The sequence below is a fragment of the Bison bison genome, unplaced genomic scaffold (assembly GCF_000754665.1).
Source record: "Bison bison bison isolate TAMUID 2011002044 unplaced genomic scaffold, Bison_UMD1.0 scf7180017864056, whole genome shotgun sequence".
In the NCBI taxonomy this organism is placed as follows: domain Eukaryota; kingdom Metazoa; phylum Chordata; class Mammalia; order Artiodactyla; family Bovidae; genus Bison; species Bison bison.
In genome coordinates this window covers 2,613,419-2,638,213 of record NW_011494628.1, presented here as the reverse complement: position 1 = coordinate 2,638,213, position 24,795 = coordinate 2,613,419, and the positions used below count along the sequence as shown (strand labels likewise).

At 36.6% G+C, this 24,795-nt stretch overlaps 2 protein-coding genes across 8 annotated transcripts in view; one reads left to right on the top strand and one right to left on the bottom strand.

The window, feature by feature from the left end:
• Positions 1 to 24,795, top strand: part of N4BP2L1 (NEDD4 binding protein 2-like 1) — a 57,252-nt gene that overhangs the window by 16,847 nt on the left and 15,610 nt on the right. The window contains exons 5-6 of one of the 4 annotated variants that reach the window (XM_010835926.1): positions 81 to 131; positions 16,929 to 16,949. In XM_010835926.1, coding sequence (XP_010834228.1) covers positions 81 to 131; positions 16,929 to 16,934 — 57 coding nt within the window. In that variant the 3' untranslated portion in view covers positions 16,935 to 16,949. Of the gene's footprint in view, positions 1 to 80; positions 1,736 to 5,022; positions 5,099 to 16,928; positions 16,950 to 24,795 lie in introns of those variants that run through there. The other 3 variants (XM_010835924.1, XM_010835925.1, XM_010835923.1) reach the window with 3 other exon arrangements.
• Positions 1,633 to 24,795, bottom strand: part of BRCA2 (breast cancer 2, early onset) — a 56,388-nt gene continuing 33,225 nt past the window's right edge. For all 4 annotated transcript variants that reach the window (XM_010835927.1, XM_010835928.1, XM_010835930.1 and 1 more), the window contains exons 14-27: positions 24,266 to 24,672; positions 23,635 to 23,816; positions 22,731 to 22,918; positions 20,843 to 21,013; positions 20,015 to 20,369; positions 18,524 to 18,679; positions 18,192 to 18,336; positions 17,122 to 17,243; positions 14,780 to 14,978; positions 14,364 to 14,527; positions 14,138 to 14,276; positions 7,804 to 8,048; positions 5,740 to 5,886; positions 1,633 to 4,842 (exon numbers count right to left, since the gene is read on the bottom strand). In XM_010835927.1, coding sequence (XP_010834229.1) covers positions 4,201 to 4,842; positions 5,740 to 5,886; positions 7,804 to 8,048; positions 14,138 to 14,276; positions 14,364 to 14,527; positions 14,780 to 14,978; positions 17,122 to 17,243; positions 18,192 to 18,336; positions 18,524 to 18,679; positions 20,015 to 20,369; positions 20,843 to 21,013; positions 22,731 to 22,918; positions 23,635 to 23,816; positions 24,266 to 24,672 — 3,262 coding nt within the window. In that variant the 3' untranslated portion in view covers positions 1,633 to 4,200. The remainder of the gene's footprint in view (positions 4,843 to 5,739; positions 5,887 to 7,803; positions 8,049 to 14,137; positions 14,277 to 14,363; positions 14,528 to 14,779; positions 14,979 to 17,121; positions 17,244 to 18,191; positions 18,337 to 18,523; positions 18,680 to 20,014; positions 20,370 to 20,842; positions 21,014 to 22,730; positions 22,919 to 23,634; positions 23,817 to 24,265; positions 24,673 to 24,795) is intronic.

Sequence of the window (24,795 nt, the reverse complement as noted above, 5' to 3'; positions counted from 1 at the left end):
AAACTACAAACACTTGTAAAATATAACTCATTTTGATATGCTGCCTTAACTAAACATTTGCATTTCTTTTTTCCACGTAGAAGAAACATTCATGGAGTCCCAAGAGAGAAAATACACCGAATGAAAGAACGGTATGAACATGATGTTACCTTTTACAGTGTGCTGCACGCAGAAAAACCAAGCAGAGCAAACAGAAACCAGGACAGGAATAATGCATCTCCTTCCAACGGTGCAGGGTACTGGAACACCTATGCAGAGTTCCCACACCGGAGGGCGCATGGCAGCTTCACTAATGAGAGCTCCTTTAACAGAAGGGGTGGTTGTCACCATGGGTATTAGAGGCCTCTCTTATGGGCATTCCGAATTTTCCTAAATCAGTTTTTACTTCAATTTTTGGTATTTATTCTCCGTTCAGTGGTAGTCAGAGCTCTAATTCCAGTGTAAATAGTCAAGCCTGAGAGTTTCTGTGCAGAAGTCGTTAGATGCCTCTTCAACAAGCATTTGTTAAAGTGATCCTATGTGCATGGTCTGATGCTGGGAATTCTGCCGATTTGATTAAACAAAATCCTTTCTCTAGGGAAAGAACTAATTCAAAACTGAAACCTGAGAACATACCCAAGAACGTAATCAACCACATAGGCTCATTAATGAACTGTTTTTAATATAAAGCTTCAGTAGCCCTTTCTCTGAAGCAGTCTATTTTTTCAGGAAATTCATCTCCATCAGGAAAGTTGGAAAGATGGAGGAGAAATAGTAGGCAGGAACAATTTTTTAGTGCCACTGCTACTTTTGATCATCTGTGTATCCAAAAATGTGAGATGTGTGGCTGTAATGATGATATTGATTTTCCTTTAAGATGAAGACATCAGGAAGTATATAGTGAAGTCACTCAGTTGTGTCCAACTCTTTGCGACCCCATGGACTGTAGCCTACCAGGCTCCTCTGTCCATGGGATTTTCCAGGGAATAGTCCTGGAGTTGATTGCCATTTCCTTCTCCAGGGGATCTTCCCAACCCAGGGATCAAGCCTGGGTCTCCTGCATTGCAGGCAGACACTTTATTGTCTGAGCCATCAGGAAGTATACACCTAAGGGAATATTGTCTTTCGAGGTAGACACTTTGGGAGATTATCCCTTTATTTTAGCGATGTGTCATTGTTAGAAATATCTGTTAGGAAAATCAGTGTCATTGTTTCAAGTCACATCTTGTGTTTTAACTACCACTTTATCAAACAGGGTTAAACCTGTTTGATAACAGGGATAAACCTGTTTGGCTGTTGAGCTAACAGTGTATATAAAACAAGCCTGCCTTTATAAAACACCAATTTTTAAGAGGAGTAATTAAGCAATTTTTAAAAATTATTCCTATAACGTGTATTATCAGTTGGCAGTCCCAAAGTTTTGGGCGTACAAGGAATGAAGCATCCAGAATGTCCTCACATGGAAACAGGAAAAGTCATGCTCCTCTTATAAGGAGCAGTCTGAGTGTTTTGTGAGGCATTAAGACAAAGTTCTACTACAGTTCTTATATTAAAATTGAATTTATGAATCCAAATCAAATTTTAACAGGTTGGAATCAGATTAATTTGGTGTGAGACCACAGATAAGACCATGTAGGATGTATGCTTTATTTCTTGTTGGCCAACAACTTCTTTCTAATGTTTTGTGAAGCATTATTTTAAGTGTTCTATATAATGGTGCTTTTATGGTTATTAAAAATTATATATGGTATTGCTTTATATGGACTTGTCATTGAATCTAATTTTGGGGGGTTTAAGGAAATAAAAAACTTATTTACCATAAATTCCACAAAATTCTACCCTATTAAGAACTAGTTTTTCTATAACTATATTTACCCATCTTCTTTAATGACTAGGAAACAGAGGTAAAGATAAAAGCAACTTTATATTTTACTTGTGTGTATAAATTATTTGATCTCTATACATTAGAAAGACTGTATTACTTTAATATTCCATATCTAGTATTATTGAAATCTATTCAACATCTTGATGATTACCAGCAATGATCTGTAATTTTTTCATTAACATTTTAAAAAATTGATGTCTCCTTTGAGTAGCAGAATTTGCCCAACAAACTAAAATTAAGTGAATTTGAATGAATCTAAAGTATAGTTTGGCTAAATTCTGTGTATCCAAGCTTAACACATAATAATCTAATAATGATGATAATCCACATTAACAGTACTCCTGTTTTCCAGACCCCAGATAGTCCTGGGTAATCCTAGTCAACATGGTCCCTAGTCAGTGCAGAACTAGGTCAGTGTGGGTGGCTTGACTCATTTAGGATAGTAGAGGTGAGAAGTGTCAGAGGGTCCAGATGAGAGTGCCTTTGCTCAATCCCATAGGAGCAGCTGAAGGATCATAACTCAAGCCCTCCTGATTTACTTCTGACTCTCTGCTTAGGGTTTCTGGTTCACCTGGCCTGGGCGGGGCTACTTTGTATTTGTCCTACTCTGAATGAGCTCAGAATAGTTCCCTGCTACATTTGCCTTTTTGGGAGCATAAAATTAATAAAATGCCACCAACTTTGTTTATCCCATCTAGAAATGACCTATTTTTTCTTTCAACACCCATGACTCCTGATTTTAAAAAATTTTTGAACACTTAACACTGACTTGTTTTGTGCATTCACATTTGCATTACTCACAGGGTTGGCAGAGTGCTTTATACACAAGAGGCTCTCATTAAGTGATTGTTGAGTAACACAAATCGCTTTTACCATTTACCCCTTATCATGCAGTGTACATTGATGACTTTGTAATCATTAAATTGTCACTTTTGGGGGGACAATATCCATAGGTACTCAAGCTTCACATTTATATAGCTTGGCTATATTATTTACAGTTTATAAACAGCAGAGTGTATGTTAGATGTCTCCATTAAGGGTAGTCTAAATGCTAATGAAAAATGAAAGAGGTTATAGGTTAAGTTTTTTCAAGAAACAAAAAGGCTGAATTCTTATAATTCTTTCTGTTCAGCTGAGACTCAAGTTTTATTCCCTGTTCTAGTGTGTGGATCATTGGGAAAATGATTAGGATATGAAGACCAAATTGTTTTATGAAAAAAAGTTAAATCACATTAATAAGACTGGCAGAACACTTAAGTTAAAAAGAATAGCAGAAGAGACTATTATGTTAATTTTCAGAAGCAAGAAAAAACATGGGTCACAGTTATGGAAGGAAGAAAATTGCTTTTTAAAAGGATTTATTCTTGGCTTTAAGGTGTGTTTATAATGAGATTTAAAAACAGGATATTGTATATAAATTTAAGACATACTAAAACACTATGCTCTTAGCTCCTAGTTTGAACTGCTTTCTCTTTTTCCTCTTTTTAAAGTAACAAATGAGAATACCATCTTAAATTGAATGGTTCTCATCTGCTTAGGTGGTTGGAGAAAACTAGGTTTAAAAGGGACTGCTTGCTGACTCCTGTGATAGGACTAAAAGCAAGGAGAATCAGTGCCAATTTGAAAGAAAGATTTTCTCTTAAGTTGCAGTCCAGATGATCATTTTGTTAAGAAATAAAGACAAATTAACACAATGAAGTCTGTTTCTGATTTAAAGTATTTCAACTTTTAATAAATAATTTAATTTTACAGATCAAAATGGCATCAAAAAAGGAAGTGCACAGAGGGTTCTGTTTTTCTTGTAGTCATGCTGACTTAAGGATGAAGAACTGGTCAAAAGAAAACACCACTATAATATCTTACTCATCGTGACTTTTTTGATCAGGAAAAAACTGTATTAGAACCAACATGTGCATTATGAAAAACTGGTTCATAGTGGGTTACCTCTTAAAAACAAACCTAAAATGGAACTAAACCAAAAAGAATTATGTGAGTCAAAATAACTTTACTTAATTTCCTGTAGTTATAAGGACACAATCTAAAAGAAACAGTTGTGTTTACTTCATTTGTAATACTTACAGTGATCAAACCCAGTCATAAAGATTTAAAGGAGATTTTCTTGATTAGTTAATATACAGTTACACAATTTTAAGATATATAATTGAAATAAGAATATACCAATAAAGAAAAAGGGAAAGAGCATTTCTGTGATATACAAACCACAGATAAACTTTTAACTATTTCCTTCCTTTACTCATTATGCAAATTCCGATATACAGTTTGAAACTGTATATGTTTTACAAACTGGAAAGGTTGAGTCAGTAACTAATTTATTGTCATTTTGGTTTCTGTCGCCTTTGCAGTCTCTTGGATCTGTTTTTTATTGCACTTGTGTCCGGAATATTAGTCTCCTGTTCTTCAGTCCTGGCTGGGGAATTCTCTCGTTCTTTGATCACAGATGTAGTGTAAGGCCTTTTCAGTCCAACATAATCCTTAGGACTAGTGGGAACAGTCCTGGTGGACTTACTGATAGATGTAAGTTGATTTCCTCCTGCTGAACCAGATAAAAGGGCTTGGGTATTTATCAGTGCAAGTTCTTCATCAGCTATCGAATCACTTTCCAAAAGAGAAATGTCGTTAAATTTTTTACGTGGAGTCATCTGAGGAGAATTCAATTCGTTTTTCTTCATAGGTGTTTCATATTTGGTGCCACAACTCCGTGGTGGCTGAAATGCCTTCTGTGCAGCTTGAGAAACAAATGTACAAATGGGACTAACAGGTGGGGGTACAGGCAGTCTACTCAAGAAATCCAAGGCTCTTCTCTTTTTGCAGCTTTTGGGGTCATCAGTCTCTTTTTCCCCTTTGCAACAAGACTTTGAAGTCACTTGGGCTGATACAGGTGTGCAGACAGACTTCTCATTTAGCTTACAAAGTGATAATGGACTTTGGTAATTCATCTCACTACTGGGAGAAGACAGCTAATGAAAAAAAAAAAAAAAAACAAACAAAGAAGTAGCCTATATAATTACATCCTAATATATGAAATAAAATCAAATTAGCTTTTATTAAAAAGTATTTAAACATACAAATTCCACACACTTTCACTCCCCTAGTGGCTATGATTTCAAGAGACATTAATATTATTATTTTTATTCCAGAAGGAAAGATTGTTGCATAAGAGGATATAAAAATGACATGAAAATAAAGATGAAGAATAATTATAGTAAAAGCAAAAAGGAGGTAGGAGACATAATTTATGCTTTAATCTTTTTGTTATTAACAGGTTAAACAAAAATAAGCATTTTTAAATCATTTTAAGAACACAGCCTATGTTCCTACTTTTCTAGATTGTGACTGGAGGCAAATGCTTAACCCCTGTATGTCATAGTTTCCTTGTTCGTAAACTGTAGATAATTTTTATCTCAGGGTTGTTGTGAAGGTTAAATGAGTTAATATATATAACTTAGCAAGTTTAGCTACTTAAGAACTAGTCTTTAGCCAAAATTACAGACTTTAGCTCGGTTTGCCTTTATTGTGATTTAAAGAGTTATACTGAGCTTAGAAACAACCCTAATTATATAGCATAGTCCTCTGAACAAAAAGACATAGGCAAAAACGTCTTCTCAGTCATGTGTACTGGGAATGCTAAAAATGAAAGCACCCATTTACAAAATTTGCCCCCACAGAGTGTTACATTCTGGCTTCAATAAACAAGATAAACTTCCCAGGTAGTCTATACCTATAGGAGGCACTAATAATGACACTTTCTAATTAAGTTTAATTACATTTTATCACGTTTACTAGGTATACATCAGAATATATTGTTGCCTCTCTATAGAATATTTATAAAATCTGTTAAATTTAGATTAACTTACCGGAAACTTATTTCCTGAACCAAGGACTGTTTGAGCAGTGGGTGGTGCTGAAGTACAGTCTTTAGTTGGGGTGGACCACTTGGGATTACTTGCATTAAGTAAACGAATCAGCTTGTTTTTTGCATCCTCACAAAACGTATCAATATTCTAAGAAAATAAATTGGAAAAGCTGGTTTGTAAAATGCAAACCTATACATTCATATGTTTTCAGAAAATGTTACCTTTAAAACCTGAAATAAAAAAATGCAGACCAGAAAAAAAATGAGACACCCCAAATTTGATAGCAACTGTCAAATAATTCACCAGTATAAAAATGCAAAAGCTACATCAGTGATTAAGAAGACCTTAATTGTTAGAGGGAGAGAAGGAAAGAGGGTGTGTGTGTGAGGGAAAGAGATATCCTGGGTCAGGAAGACGTCCTGGAGAAGGGATAGGCTACCCACTCCAGTGTTCTGGGGCTTCCCTGGTGGCTCAGCTGGTAAAGAATCTGCCTGCAATGGGGGAGACCTGGGTTTGATCTCTGGGTTGGGAAGATCCTCTGGAGAAGGGAAAGGCTACCCACTACAGTATTCTGGCCTGGAGAATTCCATGAACCATACAGTCCATAGGTCACAAAGAGTCGGACACAACTGAGCAATTTTCACTTTCAAAATGAGAACGTCTTCATGTCTGTTCTAAGAATTAACTGAAATAACATACAGGTTATACCACTTCCTAAACTGTACTTCCAGAAGTCACAAAGGGTCAAATAGCAGCAGTTTGGTTATGGTTTAACCTAATTTATCACTATTTTGTTAAAGTTTTAAATGATATATAAATGAACTGCCCTTGAAAGTTGTCAGAGAAAATGTAGGATATAAACAGTAAGTACTCCACAATGGAACCAAATAGTGAATGTAACCCCCAGTTTACATTTACAGCCCCCAGTTTAGAAGCCATAAATAAATTAGGGTGTTGTTATTCATGATGTACATTGAGTCCAGGTAGAATATTATACAAACTTTATATAGCTAATGCTTTTAAAATAGAATTTTATTTATATGAATTCTGAATAACATATTTCAAATATTAAACTACAGAACTAAAAGGCTTATCTTTTACAGATTTTTATTTTTACAAGTTAGCATTTATAAAATGCCAAATTTTATTAGGAGGCAGCACTGCATGGTAGTTAATAATAGTCTGGACTCTGCATTCAGATGGCTTAAGCATGAATCCTGGTTCTACCAGTGTGGATGTGTGACTTCTGTTTCTCATCAATGAAATGGGAAAACAGTTCCCTACATTATAGGGATGGTGAAAAGTGAAGTTGCTCAGTCGTGTCTGACTCTTTGCGACCCCGTGGACTCTAGCCTGCCAGGCTCCTCCGTCCACGGGATTTTCCAGGCGAGGACACTGGAGTGGGTTGCCATTTCCTCCTCCAAGGGATCTTCCCTACCCAGGGTTGGTGGGAGCATTAAATGAGACTGGCTTACAAGGCCAGATGTACAGTAAGTACTCAGTAAATTTTGTTCTCCTATTTGGTATTATTTTAAATCAAAGAGGTATAAATGATAAAATAGTAGATATGGAGTTTAAAATGTTAATTTAGAAAGTGTTTTTTTTTCTTTTATGGCCATTCCACGCGGCATGCAGGATCTTAGTTCCTGACCAGGTTGAACCTGTACCACCTGCAATGGAAGCATGGAGTCTTAACCACTCAACTGCCAGGGAAGTCCCTAGAACGTAAATTTGCAATCTACATATTAACTGATTACATTGCTATGTGCTGTAAACCACGGGTAACATATAATTCTTGTTACCAATTTCCAGTTTGCCTACATGGTCTACATCTCTGAACATCCTTCTCACAATTTTTCCTAATTCGGTTCCTGTCAAATCATTCTTTCGTCCCTGATGGCTGTCACTCACCATCTCCTCAGGTTCATGAACAATTAATATATGATAAAATCTCACATTATATGTCAATTATCCAATTTTCATAAAAGCTGCCACTTGCTTGACATCTGACTGTCAAAATAGGAAAATGCCAACATGTATGGTAATGCTCAAGGCTAATTTTACCTCAACAGTATTTTTCATTTTGTGGAATGTCTCTTGAAAATGGCCCTCCTTAGGACTGGCAGAAAACATGGAAAAATCTCCAGCAAATAAAGTAGGAATTCCCAATTTACACCCTGGTCGCCACTGGAGGTTGCTTGCAGCAATTAACATGTGAGGTTTAATAATGTCCTCATTAAGATCTATCCAAAACTTTATTGCCAATAAATTATGGCATTCATCTGACAAATAGACCAAAGGAGCAATACCTAAAATGGAAAAAACAAAAGCCAGAAAATAAAAAACTTCACTTATATATACTGGATAAATTTTAAAATATAAGGAAACTCTTAAGTATGGCCATTTATTTTGTGTATGCTAATGGTAAAAACAAACCAAAATAACTAAATTTAGGAAAAGCTCAGGATTTTAAACAGCTCAGGACCTGTTGCTTATGGTGCTAACATTTCAACGCAGTATGACAACACATTCTGTTACAGAGGCCATGGGGAAGCAGGAAACATGTAAGCTGAATAGTGAATAGGGAAAATTCATCAAGATGGGAAGGAAGAGGGCATTCTAAGCAAAGTGAATGACTTTTTCAAGGTAGGAATGTTAAATATTTTAGTGTGCCAAGAATGTGAAACTAAGTAGCTGAGGTTTGTGGGGCGGTGGCTTAAGGCAGGAGGCTGAAGGCTTTTTCAGGCATCGGAAGGAGTTTGTATTTCATTTTCTAAGGGACAGGGAGCCACCGAAGATTTTAGGCCAAGAAACCTCATGATCAGAGTTGGGTATTGGAGAACTGGTACTTCAGGTTTAGGGTGGCACTTTGAAACTTTCTGATAGAAATTTCTCCCACTAACACTTGACATCAAACTAAATAAAAAAAGAAAGAAATGTCTACCAATAACATACAAATAAGGCATATCCTAATATAAAGTTTAAGAACTGGTGATGAAAGAAAGAAACAGGTTGTAGGACAGAATGAAGCACAACAGGGCTCAGCTTCTAGTCTCCTTCTCCACACTGGTGAGAGAACACACATTTTAAGAATTCTTTTATTCTTAAATCTGAAGAAAAGCAAATAGAAATAATCAGAAATAATGAAAACGGCTCTAGTCATGGGTTGTGTCCCCATAAAAGATGTTGACATCCTAACCTGTGAATGTGACCTTACTGGCAAACAGTGTTTGCTAAAAAAATCAAGTTGAAGTTTCATTTCAGTACATCCTGACTGAATGTCCTTATGAAAAGGGAGAATTGGACACAGACATGCACACAAGGAGACTGCCAGGTGAAGAAGGCAGAGCCTGGGTGAGGCATCTACAAGCCAAGGAAGGCCATAGCCTCCTGGCAACCATCAGAGGCTGGGAGTGAGGCACAGGACAGATTCTTTCTCAGAAGGAACCCACCCTGCCAGTACCTTGATTTTGGACTTCCAGCCTTCAGATAATATGTTGCTTAAGTTTGTGGTTCAGCAGATGAATGAATACATGGGGCTACTTGCTGAACTAGGGAAAATGATCTGCAACACAGTATCTTCCAGGGATAATGGGAATAAACCGTGGATAGCAACTAAAACACCCCACCTTCATACAGTAACTAAGAGGGGAAAAACTGTTCTTTAGTACCACAGAAAGAGAGAGTCAACTGCATGAGGTGTTGGCGGGTCCCCCTCACACAGCTCACCTCATCACCACAATCTGCTGTGGGACCATTAGAACTAGTCTTACGTCTGTCTCCAAGAGAAACTGTGCATCCCACACGTGCAGTCCCTGGCCTCTGCACACTGCCTCTCTGGACACCGTGTCTCACCTCTCCCTTGTCAGCCTCACCTCTCTCTGTGGTATCAAATGCCTCTGACAGGCCTAAGTCAGGCCCTGGCTCTTTTCTCTACCTACTCCCACACCCAGTGACCTCATCCTGTCTCCTGAATTAAAGCATCACCTGTATGTTGATGACTTCCCAACTTGTATCTTCAGCCTAGACCATTCCCTTACAACAATATCCAGCTGTCAAGTAGAAATCTTTAGTTGATAAAGCTCCTGGCCTTCCCTGCCCACCTGTTTTTCTTGCGTACTCCCCTCTATATAGCAACTCCATTCTTCCAGCTGCTCAGACAAAACCTCGGCCCTCACTCCTTGATTCTTCTCTTCATCCACACTGTCCCCCTACCTTCAAAATCAACCACAATCTGACTATTCCTGGCCACTCCTGTTGCTTTGTTTGCTCCAAACTATTATCAATTGCCTAAATTTCTACAATAGCCTCCAGCTGATTTCCCTGTTTGGAGTCTCACGCCCCCCTGCAGTCTATTCTCAATAGAACAGCCTGCGTGATCCTGAGAAAACCTAGTCAGAGGGTGTCACAGTTCAGTTCAGTGGCTCAGTCGTGTCTGACTCTTTGCAACCCCATGGACTGCAGCACACCAGGCTTCCCTGTCCATCACCAACACCTGGAGCTCACTCAAACTTAAGTCCATCCAGTCAGTGATGCCATCCAACCATCTCATCCTCTGTCGTCCCCTATTCTTCCTGCCTTCAATCTTTCCCAGCATCAGGGTCTTTTCCAAAAAGTCAGTTCTTCGCATCAGGTGACCAAACAATTGGAGTTTCAGTTTGAACATCAGCCCTTCCAGTGAATATTCAGGACTCATTTCCTTTAGGATTGACTGGTTTAATATCCTTGCAGTCCGAGGGACTCTCAAGAGTCTTCTCCAACACCACAGTTCAAAAGCATCAATTCTTCCGTGCTCAGCTTTCTTTATAATCCAACTTTCACATCTACACATGACTACTGGAAAAACCATAGCTTTGACTAGACGGACCTTTGTCGGCAAAGTAATGTCTCTGCTTTTTAATATGCTGTCTATGTTGGTCATAGCTTTTCTTCCAAGCTATGCACTCAATATGCCAGCAAATTTGGAAAACTCAGCAGTGGCCACTGGACTGGAAAAGGTCAGTTTTCATTCCAATCTCAAAGAAAAGCAATGCCAAAGAATGTTCAAACTATCACTCAATTGCATTCATCTCAGGCTAGCAAAGTAATGGTCAAAATTCTCCAAATGAGGCTTTGACAGTACATGAACCATGAACTTCCAGATGTTTAAGCTGGATTTAGAAAAGGCAGAGGAACTGGAGATCAAATTGACATCAGTTGGATCATAGAAAAAGCAAGAGAATTCCAGAGAAACATCTGCTTCTGCTTTATTGACTATGCCAAAGCCTTTGACTGCATGGATCACAACAAATGGAAAATTCTTAAAGAGATGGGAATACCATACCAGACCACCTGACCTGCCTCCTGAGAAATCTCTATGCAGGTCAAGAAGCAACAGTTAGAACTGGACATGGAACAACAAACTAGTTCCAAGTTTGGAAACGAGTACATCAAGGCTGTATATTGTCATCCTTATTTAACTTGTATTGACTTATTTAACTTCTATGCAGAGTACATGTGAAATGCTGGGCTGGATGAAGCACAAGCTGGAATCAAGATTCCCGGGAGAAATATCAATAACCTCAAATATGCAGATAACACCGCCCTTATGGCAGAAAGCAAAGAACTAAAGAGCTTTTTCCTGAAAGTGAAACAGGACAGTGAAAAAGATGACTTAAAACTCAACATTCAAAAAACTAAAATCATGGCATCCGGTCTCATCAACTCACAGCAAATAGATGAGGAAGCAATGGAAACAGAGAGACTTTATTTTCTTGGGCTCCAAAATCACTGCAGATGGTGAATGCAGCCATGAAATTAAAAGATGCTTGCTCCTTGGAAGGAAAGAGGGTGTCACTCCTCTACTTGAAACCTTCAGAGAGAGAATTCATGCAAGGCCCACACTGTAATTCAGTCCTCCACTGCCTCTTCCCAGCTGTTACTGCTCACTCGCTGGCCGCTGCTAATGCTTTTAGGCACCAGGGTCATTCTCTAACGTGACCTTTGTCACTGCCACTCCTTCCTGGAATGTGCCCCCCTGACCCCGACCAAGATGCCCACATGCCTCTCTCCCTCTAGTCCTTCATGTCTCATCCAGATGCCACCTTTGCAGTGAGATCTTTCCTCACGTTGCTGTCTAAAGCTGCAGTCCTCTCCCCTTCCCCCATCCTACCTGTCACTCCCTCCTTCATTTTCTTCCTTAGCCACACTAAGAAAACTGGATGTGCTACTTATTTTGTTTGTGATCTCCCTCCCTAGCCATAATGTAGGCTCCATGAGGGCAGGGATATTTGCCTGTTTCTCATTGCTATGCACCTAGGTATTTAGAACAGTGCCTGGCACATGACAGGCATTCAATAAATGCTGACTGAAAAAACTGAATAAACATTACCCACCCTCTATAACAATAATAATGATGTTTGGAATCACCCAAATATGACAAGATGAAATAAAAATGCTACAAAAACCATGTAGTATATTAACATACTATGGTTAAAGAAAAACCCACAAAGCACTAAAACACAAGTAAACAAAAACACATTAAGCAAAAAAGAAAAGAACATAGCACAACCCAAAAATAAAACTAAAAGAAAATTTCTGAAGTCTTCAAAACTGACTCATGCTATTGTACTTAATAGGAACATAATCAATAAAATAAAAGCTTGGATATGAATATTGGATGAAAAGTAGTCCTGTAAGACAAAAAGGAGACTGCAGGATCAAAGAAAGAAACTGAGGACACCAATAAACTATCTATAATGGGACAAATGCATGCATTACAAATCACAAGGAATAAAACATATTGCAGAAATTACTAATATACAATCATGGTGAATGGAGATGGAAAAGACAGAAGCAGAGAAAAGGTTAAAAAAAAAATCCAACATAAGACTAACTGCTGGCTTTGAAGTAGAAATCCTACTCAGTGAAATAAAAAATTTATTCAAAGATATTACAGAATTTATCTGATACAAAGAAAGCACTGAATCTACAGATTATTATTTAGCTGCACAATGTAGTTTGTGGAATCTTAGTTCCCCAACCAGGGATTGAACCTGGGCCCCCTTAACAATGAAAGCACCGAGTCCTAATCACTGGACCACCAGGGAATTCCCTGAATTTGCAGATAAAAAGGCCGTCTGTGTTTCAGGAGAACTGTATAGAGTGTTTATAAGATACAGCTTGAACTTTTGGACCTCAAAACATGTTCTTCAGACATCTAAACATAAAAAGAAAATCACCTAAATGGGAAATTTTAGACTGTTCAATGTCAAAAGAGGAATTTCTACAAAGTTCTGAGGGAAGGAAAGAAAGCAAGATCCTACATAATTATGCCTGCCAAGACACAGTCCCAGAATTAGGGCAATAGTTTCACATTTCAAACATATGAGGAACTCCTGTAATATGGCACAGTTGAAGCCTTCTTGAAAAAAAGACTGACGATAAACCTTAGCCAAAGAGCTGAGAAAGCGAGAAGCTGTGACAGAGAAGTTGATCAACAAGGAATCCATGGATCTGAGACCCTACCCTAACCTGGCACTGTTTTAAGAGCTGACGATACAGCAGTAACAAAGTCTCTGCCCTTAGAGAGCTAACATTCCAGAAGAGGGAGATCAAAAAAACATAGTTAGGTGCTGGTGGGTGCTATGGAGAAAAATAAGGCAAAAAAGGGGAGAAATAGTGCTCAGTTGGGAGCAGGGGAAATACAGCTTTTACAAAGGGGCTCAATGAAAGGCCTCTTAGGCGGCTGCGTTTCACCAGAGGCCCGAGGAGCCAAGGGAATGTGGGGACAGGGTTTCTAGGAGAGGGAGCAGTGTAAAGGCTCTGTGACGAAAGTGAGCGCAAGAATAGCAAGGAAGGTGTTAGCACAGCTGAAGGGGAAGGGGGCCCAGAGTTCTGGGGGGAGGGGTGGTGAGACCAAATGCTAAAGGGCCTGGCACAAAATTACCAATAAATGGAAGGCTTTTGTGCTAAAGTTGAGACATAAGCTGGGCACATAGTTTGCAGATAAAATCTATGGAACAGGGTATGGAAGGAGGAGTGAACCATGTCATATTGATGGAATAAAGTAGAGATTAATTTGCCTAAGATGTCAAAGAGTAATAAAAACTGAGGTAGGAGGTGAAGGCTTGATAGCTCAGTTAACTGCAGAAGGAGATTATTTTGTAATCATTACTGTGGTACAAAACATTTTCTAGCAATTTCTTTAAGTAGCACAGAATGGCATATAAGTTGTTTCCTTGTGATATTCTAGAACTGCCTTTAAGAATCAAGTTAAAACAAATGTACTTTCAAATCACTAGTTACCAAACTTGTCAATTAGTGGCTTCAGTTAATCATAAGGAAGATAAATTTTCAAATATAATGCTTTTCCCAAAGCATCCATAAAAAAGCTACCATTAAATACACTGTATATTACCTATTTTTTTCACAACAGAAACTACAAATCCTATTAGGTCCACCTCAGAACAAGGCGGCTGGAAGTCTGAATCCAATAATTTGTTGAAGTGAAGGGGCTCCCTTGGCTGATAGATTTGTAATAGAATTTCATCTGAAGCCTACAAGAAAAAAAAATCAGAAAAATACATGGATTCTATAAACTAATACGCATTTATCAAAATTGAAAAATTATGAGAAGTTTATACCGGTAGTTGTTGATACTGAGTCTTTTTTGTTGCTGTCAACTGTATGTTAGCTTTTTCATATTTACTCTTAGATTTTGATGCTGTGAGATGATAGATTCTGTATCTCTTTCCCTCTGTTAACAGGGAGTATAGTTCTGATGATGGACGCCAGATATTTAATATAACTATTGAGAGAAAGAGGAAAAAGACAAATTATAATGGAAGAAATGATAATCATTAAGAATCTTGTTTAAAAATAAATACTGAGGACTACAAAGATCCAAGGGATATACTGTCATCTTGTGGGCACTGGGAGCCCATTTTGTCTCCCCTGATATATACTCACTTAACTCTTGATCTACCATTTGAAATAATTTAATAAGATAATAATTTTTTAAACTTAAAATGGATTAAAAACAAAAACTCCCCATACTGACCTGAATCTTTTTCCTTCCTCTTATAGCTCAGGATACGCAGCTTCCATACAGGCGTAACGTCCCTTGGCAAAATCTGTTCCCCTTGCTCAGCAGACTCCATAGCCTTCCTGAGTTCCACCTGGATCTGGGCTTGCTTCTTATCATTCAACATCTGTCTGTGATTATTCAAGGCTCTTAACTGCTCTTCACTAAAATAACCCTGTGGCCAATTGGTATATTGAGGCAGATGATTTTGGAGTATAAAGCAAACAAAACAGAAATAAACCACCTCATCTAGTGGAGACGAATCTCTTTAAATGGGGATAAAATACAACAGAATTGAGTTCATGTTAAGGATGTGACAATATAAAAATTGAGATTTATGTAGTCAGTTTATCACATAACAGGTATTTTCAAGTGCCTTAAACAGTTTACTAATCCTTGTGACAAATTTACCTATGGCCAAAACAACCCCTACGTATAAATATACTGTAATAATCATAATGATCAACACTGACATTATAAATGCATCTGAATGCTTATGATATTTCAGAAACAAGTCTATGTATGTGTAATGTATTAATTCATTTAATTCTTAAAATAATCCTATGAGGTAGGTACTGTTATTGTTTCCATGAGGTAGGTGATGAAGCTGAGGTACAGACACAATAAATAATTTGCAGAGCCATACAGGCAGGGGTTGGCTCAAGAGCCCTCCATTTTTAGCCCCTGTAGTATAATTTCATTAACTCTCTGGAACAGTAGATACAATTTAAAACAGGTATGTACTATAAGCACTTATCTCTGTCTCTACATTTCTCTCCCAGTCATTTAGCAAACTGGTGTTTGAACCTCCTAGGAATCTCACCCAGTGTTAACAAAAAATAAAGGAACCAAAAATAAAATAAATGGGAATTCTGACACATAACCCACTAGACTGCTGCTGACTCACCCATGTTAATACCTGAGTCTATACTGGGAAGGGGGACCCTGTGCCTTACAAAGATATTCCTAAACAGGCAGTGTTTAGGTTAAACGTTAATTTAAAAAAAATTATGTGATTTCAGATGCCCCACAACAACTAAACATTATCACTGAAAACATGTCCTTTTAACAGATATTTTAGAAACTGATGGCAATTTCTTTCTCTAAGAATGATAATGATACCTTTCTTTCAGTGAATCTCTTAGAACCACATAAACTTAGACCCTTAGAGATAAGCCACCCTCAGGCTTTCCCAGGCAGATGGTGGTGGAGGAGGTCTGAGGTCTGTCCAGCTACACAGGGCCAGGGTCTAGAACTTAGTCTCCCCGCTCTCATCCTGCCCCCTACTTTCTCCTTGTAAGTAAATTCTATAAAAGGAAACCAGAATAATATTTTGTTAAATTTTATGGATGAAATTAAGACCATGTTTTCATAAGCGTCAACAAACATAAAGAGACAGAGACAAATAATTTCTCAGGAAAGCATAACAAAGCCATACAGACTTGTAGCAACTGTACTCGCAGGCTTGAAAATCAGACTCACTATCCATTGAGACAGTCTGTGTTGTAACATTTGGGAATACAGGGGAATTCTATTCAGAACAGCACTGCTCACTCTCTGAGCAGAGCAGTGTTTACTTTGAGGGCCCACTTAAAGCCATATACATTTACTGTCATCAAATAAATGATATTAATCAATAAACTGTCTTCCTAAAATTTCCCCTCTTCTCCCTATTTAGCAAAGTAATCTTAGAAGTTGCATTAATTAGATACCCAGGTGTCTAAAAATTTGGGAAGTAGATTACCTTAATATATGAAATGATGTTTTAATAATAACATTTATATAAAACTTTGCAACAATACTCTTTATATACATTATCCAATTTGATTCTAAAACATCTTTTGTGGCCATTTGACAGCTATTTTATCTCCTATTTGCTTAGCTAATAAATGGTAGAGCCATGGTTCTAAAGCCTGTGCTGTTTGTAACACACTTTAGTGTTACAACTAACTATCCTTAAGGTAGAGGATCATGAAATAAACTCTAGGCAGGATCTGAAGAGCTGAGGAAACTGAGACAGTGCTTTGAAGATACTTGTTTTACCTTAAAAACAAGTTCTGACCACATTTTAAACCATATTTAATATATAAAATTATTTAACCCTCTCATCCTCTGTTTGGTACAGAAGTAGAAATGTACCACCCTGGTTTGGTACATCACTGAGGATCCTAGAAATGTACACATCCTCTTTGAGAAACACAGCATTTCAAGATACTGTCTCCTGTAATGACAAGATGAGTGATGACAGCTTCCCACCTTGAAGGATGAAGACTAAGGCTTCACTTACTTACTTCCTGCAGGCCCACTTACTCTCTCACCTCAAGGTAACCTGGGTCTGGCGCGTTCTTCACAGCTTCATAAAGTTCTGCACCATCTTGCAGAGCACGGACTTGCTGTCTTGTTAGTGCACGTGATGGTATACATTGTTCTGTCACATTTTCTAGGGAAAAAACACTAAGTAAGCTAAACTATGAATTTAAGAACACTGAAAACTATAGAACTCAGCAAAAAAAAAAAAAAAAGGCACCCAAAGAAGGGAGGTTAAAAATAAACTACTTATCTGCTAAAAGTTCTCCAGGAAAATTTGAAACTAGTGTATTAATGGTTTAAAAAACTGTCATACAGAATTTACTTCATTAGAACAATTTGTAAATTAAAGTAAATGATTTCATGATTCACCTAATTATGAGCTACTGGTAATTTTAAGCAAATCAAATATTGAGAATCCCATTTTCCTTCAAATTTATATAGAACATGAAGTTAAATAATAAAATCATGAAGAAATGCAGAACATAATATTTTCCACAATAAAAAAGGTAGATAAGAAAGTAAAATTTCATGTCTTTTAAGCATAAAACACTATGATTTTTATTATTCAAATTGATGCCACTGGAGAAAACAAGCTCAAGCTCCAGGTATAAAAACATAAAAATTAACAACTACAAGAGCAAAAATGCAAGTTCTGTAACACAGATAAAGACACAGAGGATAGAAAATGACAAATGGTTTGAGGAGAATAATCTGATAGTTCTTTCCCTTGTTTTCCTTTCTCTAATACCAAAAATCGATGCCACAAATACTCTAGTTACTAAAGCTCAAGGGGGAGTTTAATTAAGACTTCTGAAAAGTGCTGTAGGTCTATAATGTTTAATTGCCTAAGGCAATTTGTGAGGTTCTAAAAACTGTGGTGAATAAAGATCTGATATTTTGGGGCCAATTCAATGCTTATCTGTATATCTATGTAATTTTTTTTTTTAATCAAAAAATTCAGATTCAGAATCAGAAAAAAAAAATCTATTACTCAAAATGAAACAATTAACCCAATTAGAAGCTTCTAAAACTTTATTTTCATATGAAAAAAAGATCTTGTAAACACAACTCATTTTACCTTCATGGTCTTCAAATTCTGCTTGAATTTTAGTGAACAGGGCTTCCAGCTTCTTTTGCTGAGCTTCTGCATATTTTGTTGCTTCCTTTTCTTCTTCTCTTTCATTGCGAAATATGTATAATCCAGTTGATGTCTTCTCCATCCACTGTTAATAATGTGTCAAACAGAAACATATGGTAGGGAGGGATCATTCAAATTAAACGTCTCTCTGGGAAGAAATACTCCCATGGACACAGGAGCCTAGTGGGCTCTGGTCCTTGGGATCACAGAGTCGGACATGACTGAGCATGCAAAAGAAGAAATACAGAGTAAGTTTCAAGAATATATCATACCTGTATAGGGTATGCTCTCTGAATAATTATATCAACGCAACCAACATTTCCTCCATCGCTGAAGAGTGATGACAAGGGAAGAGGAAGAGGTCTGGGATCAGGGGAGAATCCAAGTTTGGCATACCAGCAAGCAGGTCGAGTGCTATTAGCAGAAATCTAGACAAATTAACAAATTGATTTATAAGTGAAATATATATTCACTTCTACTTCAGATTTCATAATTTTCCTTCTTTTAGGGTTGATCTCACTGTGCAACTTCAGAATCATGGAGACAGGCAGTCTAAAAATGTCTTAGGGACAGATCCATAGTGAAGGGCTGGGAATAAGAAAGACCAACACTGAACTTAGCAGAAACTGTACTAGAAGCAAGTAACAGAAGAAATGTCTTCAAAATTCTGAAGGAATTATTTCAACCTCAAATTCTGTATTCAGTCAACTTTGTAATAAGATAAAAAATTACTGCATGTTTCCTTTCTCAAGAAGCCTATGGTAGTTGTCTGCCTTAAAACCAGGGAACAAATCTAGAAAGATACGAAATCCAGGCTATGGGGCTTCTAACACAGAAAGAGGTGAAAATAATCTCAAGAATGGTAACTGTGCCACATACATGGACAATAACCAATTGGGAACTGAGCAGGAATATGGAGAAATCTGAGGAATCTTCAGGAAAAAGAAATGAAACTGATAAAGGTATTTTAACATAGTGAGATGATTTTTATGTGGCTCTTGTGTGGAAATGAGTTGGTAATAAGGATAAAAGAAAATTAAGAAAAACAAGACAAGACATTTAATAACTCCAGGGAAAGCAGTAAGTTGTAAAGAAAGGAAATGTAAATCATAGTATATTGTATGCTGAATTGAAGCCCAAGTTAATGACAAATTATCTCTTTAACTTAAAAATGATTAATTTATTAAAATGCTTTCCTGAAATAGTGATTCAAAATATAACAGAAGTAAATTCTTTACAAGGTTATTTCATAAGTGAATCTGAATGTGCAACATTGCAATCATTTCTGATAGCAATATTGTAGACTATTCAACACTGACAAAGTCCTGTTACCTAGGTTTAAATATACATAGAGATGAAAAGTGTACTTTAGTATTATATATTCAAGAATCACTGAGACTTGATGTTCTAATCACACTGAAACAGAGATCTGGCCTAGTCACCAGGGTGGAAGTTGAGCAATATTATGAGGACAACATGGTGGCAAGAGCTCCAAGTATAAAAATCAAGCATCTGATGCAAATTTACTCCTATTCTTTAACTGCAACCCACACTGTTTTAGCTCAATAAATATCTCTGGCTTTCCCCCCAAAATATTTAACTATCTGAGAAACCTGCCACTTACACATAGAGTATCAGTACTTTTTTCAAAAACTGAAACATAATAGGCATAAGTAAATTTAAAATGTAAATGTAAAGCCTCTCTAGAATTTAACTGAATCAGTGCCTGATTTTTACCAAGAGTGTGCATGTATTTAACTTACCTTTAACATAAGAGATTCTGGGGCTTCAAGAGGTGTACAGGCATCAGGAGAGCCCACCAGCTCTGCTCCGTGAATTACGATCTTCTGACCCACAGTCAGTCTACCGTTCTTTAGGAGAGCTGAGAGGGGAGGGTCCACCTGGGCCTTAATAGCATACCATCCATCTGTAAGTTGGACAACGGCCACCTTTGTGGTATCCACACTGCTAGTCTTATTGCTAGAAGGTTCAGGTATATCTGTGCTTAATGAAATTATTTCAGAAACACAGAGAACAAGTGTTTTTGCAGCTGTGTCATCCCTTTCCGTTATCTTTTTTATCGCTGATCTTTTGCTTCTATCGATTTCCACATCATATCTAAAAAGAAATAGAAAAATGCATTATTTTAGGAATTGTGAGTCTAGAATTTCACTGTAAGAAAAAAGTCACTGAAAAATTGAGAATAAAAATTAAATAACCTTTACTGAAGAAATACCAAGACCAAAGAGAATTTCAAAGATGATAGTTGGCATTATATTAAGTTTTATACTGCTAAAATGAGTTAAATATTAATCTTCCCCAAATGCAATAATGCTTTACTTGTCAAATTCATATTCTCACGTGCCAAGAGTTTGAGAAGAGGGGAGGACAAAAGGGAAGCAAGAGGTATATAAATGTGCAATTGATCTTAAATGGGGCTGGAGGGTAACATGAGAACTATGCTATGCAAGTGGGGTAGCAACTATCATGACAACTGGCTAGTCATCCTTGATGATGGACAGTCACAGGTGGCTTACAAGTCTGACCCATACCACAATACAGGATTACATAATAGGATGCTTTAAACTTGCCTGTATTTTAGTTGAAGAAGTACCCTTTCTGGGTTCAGGCATCTATTAGCAAATTTCTTAGGAAAGGCAAATTCCATAGCTGCTAGTTTCCATATAATCCATCTATAATGATTATAGACCCAAACTCTAGAAATAAGCTTTGGATCCACACCTGGGGTGTCACACAGAGCTCTGAACAAATAAAGGGAGAATGAATAATAAAAACCACATAAGATGATACTGAGTTCAATAGCCCCAACTATTCTTTGCACAAAAACTAAATTGTATAAGATCATTCAGTAAGTTTTTTATAAGTTAATATATAATCAATAAGCAATTTAACTTTAGAAAATGATTTGACATGTATCAAAATATGCTAATGAAAATTTCACATATTATTCAATACACTTGTTTCAACTGAAAAATAAGACATTTAAAATAATTATATTTTAGATTATATATTTCTTATTAAAGAGATTGTTTTTAGAAATCACCCAAGAATTTCCTTCTCTAGTCCTGGTTCTCTTAATATCTACTCCTTTCTGCTCAAATCTACAACCCCTTTGCCTTTCCCATTCTCACTCTCAGTACTAATGTGACTAGAGGTAATTAAGAGAACATTCATAAACATTCACCCTCTGGTCTACCAACCATTGGAACTGGTACCCTTACATGTTGCCTTCTTACTCTGTTTAAAAAGTTGTACCTCTCCTCACTCAATTCTCTCTACCCCACTTTGCTAGTTTTATCTTCAAAGTACTTACCACTTTTTAATATACTATATGATTTACTTAGTCCTTTCAAAAATTTTCCTTCCTTGTCTCAAACCCCTCCACTAGAATATATGACTTACTAGGGCAAAGATTTTTTTGTTTTGCTAACCCTAGTACCCAAGATATGAGCAGTATCTGGGTATAGTAGGTCTTCAGTAAATATCTGCGAACTGATAAAAAGGCAAGCAGATAAAGAGGCAGCCGCTCTTTACCTAACTATCTCTGAGAGACTCTTCTTGCTTCAATAAACTTTCACTTTCTTTTTTTTTTTTAAAAAAGCTTGAGCTTCAACACTCAAAGATTTTTGAACCATGCCCACTTGATTACAAAATAATCACTATTAACCTCTAAACTATGTGGTCTTCTTAATACAATTAAGTGATACAACTTTACTTTTCCAACTAGAATCAATATTTGACATATGGGGCAAATGCCAAGATGTAAATACATTCCTGTTTTAAAATACTCTAAAAACAAGAAAAATTTAGAGAAAAGATGCTTTACCACTTTTCCAAAGCTGTAAATTTTGGAAAGATAAACCTAGATCTCAAAAATAAGGGTGCTAGAGAAAGTTTCCCATTGCTTGTCACTGGCATTAGGTAATAAATACCTTCCCTGATAGCACTTTAAATTCTGTTTGTATAAACATTAGAATCCTAAGAGGATAAACAGTTTCTAAACTGTTGGTTGAAGTTTTAGGGCCACTGGGGTTCTCTAGTTATTTGGTATTACTGATATTTAAGTATTTCTAATTTTAGTATTCATATATTTACTGAAATACACAATGAAAGAGAATATGCACGGAAGCGTGTCTGTGTGTGTGGTTTTACGAGAAGGCCAACCCATACTTAATTTTTCTTATCAGTCTTTATTTTGTATAAGCAATAAGAATAATATCCTAATTTAAGCAGAACCAATTCAGTAAATCCTAAGACAAACCAAAATTCATTTTTCAAAAGATTTCAACAGAATATCAACTGAACCACAAAGTGCTTAAAATGATTCATTGTATAAGCTTTTTGATTTCTAGTCAAGTTTTTAAGTTCGAGAGAGAGAAAGAAAGATGAAAAAGGGACTCGTAAGAAAGAGAGAGATGATGGAATATATAATATAAAATTTCTCTTTGCAGAGAGTACCTATAAAATTCTTCTTTTCCAGCCTTTCCATCATTGGAGGGTATGAGCCATCCACCATCAGCCAACTGTATTCCCTTTCCAGTCCATAAACTTTCCTTACCAAAATAATCCTGAGTGTGAAACTGAAAAGCCTCTGCATTTTTGCTGTTAATTTTTACACAGTGTTTAGAAACACCATACATATATAGCTGGACAAAATAAATGATAGAAAATTTTGAAAATGAGTAAAAAATCATCAAACAAAAGAACATGTTTCACAGAAAAAAACAATTATAACAAGCCAAAACTGAATTTACCCAAAGTTTTTCATTTAAATATGAAAACATTCACTATAAAAATACATAACTTGCTTACTGGAAGCTAAAAAATTTTTGTGTAATATAAATGACCCTCAAGAGTCTGCAGCACCTTTCTCATTCCCTTGGGGTACCTGCTTCCAGCGCTATGTGTGGTAGAAAGTCGTTGTGGGGATAAAAAAGTAACCTAATGTTTTAGAAAACCTCTTAAGTTAAAAAACTTAGAAAGGGCCCAGACTCTCATCTCTTCATTGCTCCAAATTCTAACTAGATAGAGCTGGCTTAGTAAGAATCTCTTTTAAAACTGTAAATGGCTCTTAGCAGGTTCAGGGTTATGAGTTATTCACACTTCCTCTAACACCTAGCTGAAAGCACTTATAGTATGAATACATTTTGAAGGGGGAAGAGAAGCAGTAACTTTAAAGTACAGATCACTCTGGTGGAATAAAGCAGCAGACAGGAAGGAGGCTGCCAAGGTAGGCCGATTAGGACATGATTTTACTCGTCCATTGCCCCAATTTGTTCTTTAAACAAAACAATTTGGAGATGCCAGTTAATAAAGCAACACATTGCTGTAAGAGTTATTAGCACTGTAGACAAAGGCATACCTGTTTGTGAGAACACGCAGAGGGAATTCGGCCTTCTACTGCCTCTCTGAGAGGGATTCTAGGCATAGTGGATGTTTTTGCAAGATACAGACTGCCTGGCTGTGGAAAAATACATTGCCTTTGTTTCTTTCTAATTCGCATATCCTGTATATCTCTGGCATTCTGAAGATTTGTAATTGAATCTATTAAAGAACAAACAGCAAAAACTGAAGTTGAATATAAAATTTTAAAAGTACAACCCTTGTTTTATAAAATCGTATCAATTTGCTCTAACTTTAAATCTTAAGGGATGAAAAAAGTTTCTACTTAAAAAAATGTATAAAAGAACAGAAATAGATTGTTTTTATTTTGAATTTGGGAGAAAATTAGCAGCCTGGTAAAAATATAATCCAATAATAGCAGTCCTAGATTGTATGTCTAAAACTTTTTTTTTTTTAAACAAAAACATCTACAAGTAGTTACCTTTGGAAAAAAACATTAGAATAATTTAAGCTTTGGACCTGGCATTACAAAAGATTTTGCAATTAGTAATCACAATGAAAGTGGGAAAAATCCTCTCAAGGCATTATTTAATATAAGAAATAAATAGCTGAAAGGCAAAAATATGTCAACACAAATTGTTACACAATACCTAAAGGTTCTTCTTCACCCTTGGTGAAAAGTATAGTTGTTGTTTGATGAATTTCACAGTTGTTAACATTGTTTTCACTGTCACCAGAGCCATGCTCATCTATGTTTTTTTGTTGTTTGTTTTCCTCCAAATTAGTATTCTTGCCAACAAACTGCTCATCTCTGTGAATGTGTGATTTAGTTTTAAAAGGTGGGACAAAGACTTTCATGGGTTTGCCTATAGTTATCGAGTGTCTCCTTTTCTCATTCCTTGGGTCAGGAACCTTGCCAAGTGGCTGCCCTGAAATTGATAAATTGCTTGAAGACTTTCCCAAAGTCAGGTGTTCATAAAAGTGAGACTTAGATAAAAATTCTTGACCAGGTGCAGTGAAATTTGGGGTCTGTATTTCTTGACGTTCCGTAGTTATGCTACAACAGGGAGAAAATATTTAAGTTTATTCACCAGTAAATGTATAAATGTTTCTGAATATTTTTTTTTTTTGAGACCCTCAACTGCTACATGGCAATCCTATTCTGATAACCGTTTTGCAT